Source organism: Cyprinodon variegatus, unplaced genomic scaffold, assembly GCF_000732505.1.
Source record: "Cyprinodon variegatus isolate N-32 unplaced genomic scaffold, C_variegatus-1.0 Scaffold414, whole genome shotgun sequence".
Classification (NCBI taxonomy): domain Eukaryota; kingdom Metazoa; phylum Chordata; class Actinopteri; order Cyprinodontiformes; family Cyprinodontidae; genus Cyprinodon; species Cyprinodon variegatus.
Window position 1 is genome coordinate 27,328 of NW_015150867.1, and position 9,105 is coordinate 36,432.

The 9,105-nt window shown below is 38.0% G+C and overlaps 1 protein-coding gene across 1 annotated transcript in view; it reads right to left on the reverse strand.

Annotated features, from left to right (window-relative positions):
* Positions 1 to 8,102, reverse strand: part of LOC107093216 (potassium voltage-gated channel subfamily B member 2-like) — a gene marked incomplete at its 3' end in the record, with an annotated part of 29,354 nt that extends 21,252 nt beyond the window's left edge. Inside the window, exons 1-2 of the mRNA XM_015388104.1 lie at positions 7,774 to 8,102; positions 6,077 to 6,785 (exon numbers count right to left, since the gene is read on the reverse strand). Coding sequence (XP_015243590.1) covers positions 6,077 to 6,661 — 585 coding nt within the window. The remainder of the gene's footprint in view (positions 1 to 6,076; positions 6,786 to 7,773) is intronic.
* Between the last annotated feature and the right edge of the window lie 1,003 nt (positions 8,103 to 9,105).

Here is a 9,105-nt window from a genome sequence, read left to right on the forward strand (position 1 = left end):
TTAGAAAGCAGTATTAAATTGTCTTGAAAGGTGAAAAACTCCTTTTTAAAACTTATTTTAAAAAGTGTTTGGTTTGTAAACATTAAATTTGCTAGCATACACAACAATTTTAATTACAACAGTAATTTAAATAGTCATTCAGAACAGCAATAGAGGAATGAACGGAAAAAAACAGTGACATTTCACACCTTTTTGAAGGTTTACAATAGAAAATAGTGCATAAAATTCTCAAATCTTGTCAAAAACATTACAGTAATGATTTAACGCTAAAACAGTTCCCATATCATAGACGACCTATAGATAAGAAAAAAAATGCAGGATTGGGTACTGGCTTTGGAGTGTGTCCTGGAAAATCCAGATGATAAATGCTGCTACTTTACTTCCCATGCGGAGCCAGAAGAACTCATGCCACCTATAATCTAGGAGGTTCTCTCTTATCTGATTATGAATGCGAGTAAAGAGGATTTAGGTGCTAGTGCCTAAATGCTATGCCGTGCTGATTAAAGGTCTGTTGGTAGGGTTATGTAACTGATACAACGGGCTAAAGAAGGTATGCTTCATCTAAAGTCTTTTCTTGTAATACACGAGGATAACTTGCTCAAGGCCTGAAAAGGCAATAACTCCAACTGACTGATGTTACCTTGAGCTTCTATGTACAGATAACATTTTTTTGTGAGATTATTTATTTACAGAAACATAGAAAAGGAAAGAAAGTGTTTTTACAAAAGATATTCTAATTGTTATCCATACAAAAACAGGGAGAGCATATGGACTTAACTTTTTAACCTCAATAACAACTCATATTGCACTGAAAGATAAAAACATGTTGTGCTCCTTGCATCTAAAAGAGACAATGTGTCTCTAGTTTAACTATATCGTTCCTACACTATTTCTTGATAAAAACTCCTCTCATCTTGGTCTCTTGGAGCATCAGGATCTACATCAGTGCACCTACTGTACAAGCTGAGTGAATTAATGTCTGGAAGATAACAGTCAGCTGGAAGGAGGCAACCTACTGTGATCAGAAACAAACACCCCTGAGCAAAAGCCTAAGAGTCTGCCAACAGTGTCTGTGGTGGAGAGGACCAAGCACTGCAGAACTGAATGGCAAAAGGCTGTGTGCATACTGGCCCATTGCTTATTTCCACCAGCTAGACTAGCTTATTAGATAAAGAGGAGAGTAATGGAGCAGATCCACATTAAGGAGCAAGAACAAGGCTGGACATGGCTGCTGTGTGAGGGGGGCATGTGGCTGGCTGACTCTGCAAGGAAGAAGCAGTGATCTCTTTAAAATGCCCATAGATGCTTTTCTATTATCTTCAGGGGCAGCATGTTAGCAGCATGCTAACCCAAAAATATATAAAAATGAGAATTTTATTTCATGAAAACATTGAACATGCAATGTTTGTGTCAACACAATTTAATTAGCTCTACCTAAAAAAAATTGTAAAAAACTGAAAGTGACTTTTCTCTTGCATATTATAAGTTAGTAACTGCAGCAAAATGAAGTCACACTATAACCCCTTTTATAATGCCTCTTAAAAACCCCAGAAGCCTGGGGCTATTTTAAGCCTGGGTAGCCGTTTGATACACATGTACGCTGGTAATCTAAATTTTCTGGGGTTTTACTTAACTGAATCTTATTGTCCCATTCCTTAAGTGTACTGTAGCTTTAAAACCTTTCATATATTGAAGAGATAGAGCTTTGTATAGGATATCCGTAATATGTTTTTAAGCAAAAAAGTACACCTCAAAACCTTATCTGCACAGTCAGTTCATCAAGGTTCTGAGCCTATCTAAAATGTCTTTCGAATACACATAATTTATTATACAAATGAATTTGAATTATTTAAACTTTATTTAATAGCTTTGCGTTAAAATTAACGTTAAAAAGTAAATGTACTAAATTAAGTAATACATTCACAGAAATCTTAAAATTTGGGTGAAATATTTCTAAGTTTTTGTCAATTACAATGTACAATTTTACAGTGTTTTCTATTCATAAATATAAAATGAAAGATTCAGTAAACATTTATTTCAGATTTCTAGAAAACAAACAAAAATATTTTTTTTGCATTAGAAACAACTGAGATTAACAACAGTGGGAGAATTATACTATAATGACAGGTCAATAGATTCTTTATCTGTCTGTCTGTCTGTCTGTCTGTCTGTCTGTCTGTCTGTCTGTCTGTCTGTCTGTCTGTCACTATTTTCATTTCTTAATGTTTCCAATAACTTGCATACTAAAACTATACCTTTTTGTGTAGCCATGTCTGGTTGTTTGTTAAGCAGAACAAGGAAGAGCTTATTAAGGGTATAATTCATGCAAGAGCTGCCACAGCATGAGGCCTTAGTCATTTAAACATGAGAAATTAGGCATTGGTTTTACTTAGTAAAAATGTAAGAATAAACCCGAACAGAAAAAAGCCAGATGTTGGCTCCTATAGCTAGCATCAGTCTTACTGTTATAACCACCTGTCCTTATTTAAGCTGGTCCCTTTTAGCTACTAAAACAGCTCTATAGAATCAGGCCATGAAATACATAATGTGGCAGCCATATGCATTCTTACCTGTGAGTATTGTGGGGTGAATATTGTAGTTGCTCGGGTGTCCTAAAGGCACCTAAATATTGTGGCACCTTAAAGGCAAAGGCCAAGTCATGTCAAGAGGATTAAGAGTTAAGACTCCGTTGGGAGTTATGAAAGAGTGTGTGATCTTGATATCTGCATCAAATATCAGCCTAAATGATGAAAAATATATTTAGAATGCATAAATGCTATAAATGTTACAGAAATTAGACAGCATTTACAAACATATGAAAATATTAAATTGCATGTGGGTGATATTTTTGCAATCAATAAAAACATTTTTTGTGACTTGGTAATATACTTAACCAGCATTTTATGGTATGAAAGCAGAAAATGTTTGTGGACCACTGCTGTAGAGAAGTGTTTATACCATAATGGGGTTAGTACTGTGCAAAAAATATTTGTGCTGGTAGAATGCATTCAAATAACATTTATGCAAATGTAATAATGAAGGATGAACATTGCATTGTAATAACACATGTTTTCCAGTAGCTTTATCTGTGAGAGGCCATGTTGACATAAACATACTTATCATTTCTTGCCAACACAGTCAACAAAAGGTTTGCCCCCGTTCTTAGAATTCAGAAGCCACAACATCACTTAGCCTTGTGCCAGTTAAACAAGCCTCATCCCCTGTTGTGCTTAACGAGTATATTCCCTAAAGTCAAAGATCTTGGGGGAGGACTTCTTTTTTACAAAGTTACTCTCTTTTCCATGGACTCCTAACATCTCACAAAAACAAGCATTTGGTAGTGCTAGTCATTTTTTCTGAATCCAACTATTTTTTTCAAAAGAAAATACACAGTAACACATAAAACACACTGCATTTTTTTACAGTTTCATTTTATAATTCATCACTAAAGGTTTGCAATCATCAGGACCAGCACCCTGGGAAGAACTTGTGAGTGCACCAGCTGGATAACTTAAAGCTTTGTTCTGCCACTTTCTTTGCCTCCATCTTTCCTGTATTGCTTGCAGCTTCTCTGGGCACCTCTTCACAGCTACTATTACATTAGCTTTATTTTATCACACATTGGATTTCTATCTTTTCAGTTTAAAATGCAAGTTCATGTAAACCTAATTGTATGAAATGGTTTGAATGACCCCATGGGGAAGGTAACAACCTCCGTGCATAACCTTTACTTAAAGGCCAAAGGGGTTGTATGTGGCATAAAGCATCAGAACTGACTCTAATTGTAGAGTAAGACTGAGTAAAAGGAAAAGGAGAGAAGAGAGGAAAGGGCAAATGTGTGTGCCAGAAGACAAATTGCATTTGACAAAGAGCTTTAGTTGCCTTGTATGAAAGCACATGGCTGTGTAGCGAAACTAGTAATGGCATTTCCTCAGTCAGGAGCTTTCAAAAGAGCTCACTGCATGATGTGTGAGCGGTTAAAGGCTTCCCTCAACTCGGGGAGCTGCTTTATGACTATGCAGTCACAGTACTCTACTTCTGTATGACTTTCAGCTGCAGATAGCCTAAGCTATTGAAATCATGATCAGGCCCTCCACATAGGCCTGTCAGCAGGATGGTAATTCAATTTGATTTAGGATGGGATTTCCCTTCCAGGAACCAAGGGCTTCCCCCTCATGATAGTGTACAAGTCAGCAAAACACAGATGTGTCTGAAGTCAAAAAAGGAACTGTATTGGGGAGTAAATCACTTCAGACGTTGCACAGCATAGCAAATTACTCAACTGCTGTCACATGAGTCGGCCCTAAATTAGATATCGGCAGTCTCTGTCTAATTAATTCATATGATAAACAGCTTCACTGTAAAGGATGAATGCTGTAATCAAGCTGAGACAGGATCAGTGTCAATCACAACCACTGTTTGAATTACTGAAAATAGGGAATTTGTCAATAAAGCAGGAGGAGAGAGTGGTTTGCATAATAGACAACAATGGGATAAACAACCTCTGTCCACTAAGAGCCATTATGTTTCATTGCTGTTGAATGATGTCTTAGTTTTTAAAAACAGTGTGCTAGCTGCTAATATAAGACTTACACCTTTTATTTTAAGACAAGGCAAGAACTAGAGACACGCCAGTCTATAGGCCAAATAATGGAATCAGTCAGTTTTACCCTTAAACAGCTGTGATCAGTAATCAGCAGCTCAAAAACTAAAGAAAAAAGTATTTTCTATTCTTGGTACTGTACCTTCAGCTTTAAGGATCACTGCTTTATGATTGTGCTGTTATTCCTGTACAACCAGTATGTAACAAATAGAGTTTTGTATTACAAATGTTGAAACATGTTATATACTTTTACTATATAGTGATGTTATGAAAAAGTGGAGCATTTTTTAACCTTACTGTTGTGATCACTTGTGTTCAGCAAATTCTTTCTCCTTGTTAACTAAATCCATCAAAATAAAGATCTCCCTCCTTTTTTTGCTATAAATATATCAACTTATGACAGATAACATCTTGTCTTCTTTCACTTGGAAGAACATCCTATTATACAAAAGGCTAAGAAAAAACTGATGTATAGCCTTGAGGTACAACACAACCCTACAACAGAGTATAACCTCCTGTATTATTCCTTGGAGGCTGGCTGTTATTTTCCTTATAAGTCCTTTTTTAGATGTGCGACTCAGTTGGCCAATAACTGATATTAGTCAATTTTCCTTTGACCAGAAACTTCACAGAAACTGGTCATATTGTCATGTGTATGACATAGATCAAATTGAACAATCCCACTATATATATTTATATGTATATAAAAGCATCTAGCGCCTTTATTATTTTATGCTATTCGGTGAATTACCTTGAAGTCCTTAGAGCTGACGGTATTCTAGTCTCAGTCTCTGACTTTTACACGTAAGCAGTCACACAAGACCTCACTATGCAAGCATTGTATGGTAAGAAGATAAGGCCACTGGACAGTGACATACAATGTCAAGAACTTATTGTTCTTTAAAACTGACAAGTCTTGGTGTGAACCTAGTAAATAGGATTTGTAATCTCTAAGCAGTAGTAAATGAAACTTTAATCATTTAATATATTAGATATAGTATATTCTGAAGACAGACAATCTTATTTTGCTTGAAAGTGGACAATGTAAGAAAACATATAAAACAGGCATTAATATAGCCATGAGAAGCTACTCCATCATCAAGTCACTGAAGACTGTCACCAAGACACAAAATGAAGCTGTATCAGGGAAGAAACGTATCTCTTCTTATTAAAAACTTAGTCAAGTCACTGATCAGCAGTAATTTAGATAAAAAGCAGACACAATTATTTTTCCGGCCCTCTGTTTTATCCTCAGAAAAGCTTTGCTTTTAAAACTTAACCACTGTTTCTACTGACCGTATCACATTCGAGCTGATGAACTCATGGGCATGTTTTGAAGCGCACGTGGGAGTTGGTCTTTAACAAGCATGCTTGCAATGTGTTATTATGCAACCAGAGTGTTCAGCTTGGACTGAGACTAGGAAATGTGAGGCTGAGGAGGTACAAACTCCCTTTGCAGTCTTGGATTCTTACCTTTGCAGCCACGGAGGAGCTGGGCTTCTCCAGAAGATCCCAAAGTTTCCTCCTCTTCTCTGGGCAGCAGGTGTTATCGAACTCTCCCTCTCCCTCCCTCTCCCTCATGGTTTCAGCCTCCCTCCGCAGCTCCTCATTCATCTGCTCTTTTTTCTGGTGGTAGCGGGCCTGGCAGCAAGACTCCAGGTAGATCTCGTCGATCCCCCAGTAGTCCAGCTCCTGGCCAAAAGAGAGGGCACACATCTCCTCCATCATGTGCAGCTTGCCTGTGCGGTAGAAGTTCAGGATGGAGGTGAAGGCCCCCGGGTGCCGGTCAAAGAAGTACTCATTCTCATTTAGGCTGTAGTCATCACAGATCTCCATGAGGGACTCGTGGGTGTTGCAGTCCCGGAGCTTACCGAGCCGGGTCCTTGGTAGGCGATCCAGGGTCCGCCACAGAACCTCATGGTTCAGGCCACCGACATTAAGGCGGACCCTTCGTGAGCGGGCTTTGGTGCGAATGATTTCGATAGGCTCGGGGGGTAATGATGGTGAAGTTCGGATGTTGTTGGGTTTAGGCCCTGTTGATCCAAGCTTCTCGGCCATGATAATGGAAAAGGATACTTCTCAATAGATGTTACCACGTTGAACAGGCAAAGAATAATATGAAGGGGAAATGTATGAAACTTTTGAATTATGTTGGATCCTCTCTAGGCAAGTCCCTCCATGGCTGAAAAAAAAAGAAACAAAAAGAGACGACTTCTTAGTAAGGAGAAATGGAACACCGGGTGTTAAATCTTTGTACCACTTGTCTTCAAGTCAAACATTATGACAGCTGCACAGGGTTATTGATCCAGTTCATCATATTTCTAAGAGAGCATTTGGCCAAATCAATGATTTCACTTTGCCAGTCTATGCAGAATGTATTTATAGTGAGTCAATATAATTTCACTACAGTACTCCTACAAAATTACTTTCTTAAAATCCAACTTTAAAGAGCAATCTCTTGGTTTTAGCAGAAATTTCTGAAGTTTAATCACACCTATCAGAATGCTAAGGCTTTTACTTTACTAAAAACTTTTACTTAAAATTTGTTGGCAGCCCTTAGATAAATCATTTTAAAACCTATTGCCATTTTATTCTGAAGTGAATTCAAAGTTAATTGTACACTATGATAACTGATATCAAACCACAAACACATTGTATGTTAGCCTAGTGGAAACTGGAATCTGCCACATAAAATCAATCAAATTGTTTTATTCATAGATTATAGATTTGCATTCAGTTAGATATGCTGTTGTGCATTTGTTTTGAAAAAATAAATAAATAAACTGACCTAACAATTAAAAATTACATTTGGGAGTTAAGCATGTAAAATCGTGAGATTGTTTGCCTTTCACATGAAAGAATTTTCTTGAACAGGTTTTAGTTACATTTGGTTTTGGCTGATTTGAATAACAAATTTTGCACGCACAAGCTGAATGGTTGGCATATGCTATAATATGTCTGTAGGAAAGGGTCATGGTGAAATAAACCATATATATATAACACTGCGGCATACCTGTTACACTATTTATTCAATAGTCACTGTGAATCTCCTAACAATCCACCAACTACCTCCAGTATCAGCACTCTGACAGCCTACACATTCCTTAGAGCACTAAAGTAATAATAGGTTAAAAATATTCATAATATTTCATCAAAATAGCCATTCTTACCTTGCCGCTGTAAACCAGCCTTTTCATGCAAACTACTCTGGATCCTAAGGTGGGAAAACCGAGCTGGGATCCCCCTTCAGTTAGGCGGCTACGGCTGAGGGGAGCACTCCGCGCACACGACGCGCGTCCCACATTATGTGGAAAATGAGTGTGGAAGAAAAAAAAGAGAGAAGATAAAGAGATGGAGGGAGAACAAAAAAAAAGGTTTTAATCCTTTACACTGAGCGATCACATGGACCGCTTTGCCATCGGAACGCGGACTGTCCGGCAGCTTTCCGAAGCCTGACAGAAGCGCTGTGGACGCAGAGACGCGGAGCGCGTAAAATGAAGCAAAGGGGAAGGAGCGGGATGAGCGAACTGCGGAGCGTCCCGCTGGGTACTACAGTTCAGAAAGGAGGAGCACAGGGGCGCGCACTGCACAGGCTGCACCAAAGCACAGAGGTGATGACCAAATCAGAGCCGGGCAGCAGGTTGTTCTCCCTAAGTGATAGAAAACAAGGAAACAATCTTCTTTCACAGAACTGTTGCTCCTCTTATTTGCGCCATTTAATAACAATTAAACCTAGTATTTTATAAACTCACAGATCTAGATGCCCTGGAATCAAACAAACCACACACACACACACACACACCCTTCCGAGTGGACCATAAAGTAATGCCTCCATGTGATAGGGGGCACATTTCGCCGCAGGCCACTTTTTAGTGTAATGACCATAAAATGTAGTGTTGCTTCGCTTTCTGCAGAATGAACTAATGTGCGTGCCCTCACGCTGTACGGCTGCAAAGGATCTCCTGTAAAACCCAAGAGAACACATTTTTATCATGCTCCTTCTATGGATTTAAAACTCGGTTTACATCCCCAGTTTGTCTCAAAAACGGTAGAAACAGTGGCAGTACTAGACAAAATGTACCAGAGGGCCAGGAGGGGGCCAGCATTGTTTTCATGGGGGCCAAGAAAAGCATGAAATATAAAAGCAGGGCAAGGGATTCAAATATATTAAAATGGCTGCATTAAGTGAAAGTTCTATTCAATTAGGCTTAATTAAAATTCTATGTCTTATTAGGTAAATATACATTTATGATTTAGGAATTTTACTTTTTTTTCAACTAAATTAAAGTAAAAATGCCGGTTTCCAAAAAAACCCAAATAAAAACCAAAAAAAACGAAAAAATCAACCGGAAAAAAAAAAAAAAAAATATTTTTTTAAAAACATTTGGCAGATGAAAACTGGGATCATATCTCAATACTTCTGAAGCCTTATTATCGCCTTATTGTTTTTAAATAATTATGAAAACAGAATCTGTCATGATGGGTTTTCAAAGTTAGCCCAC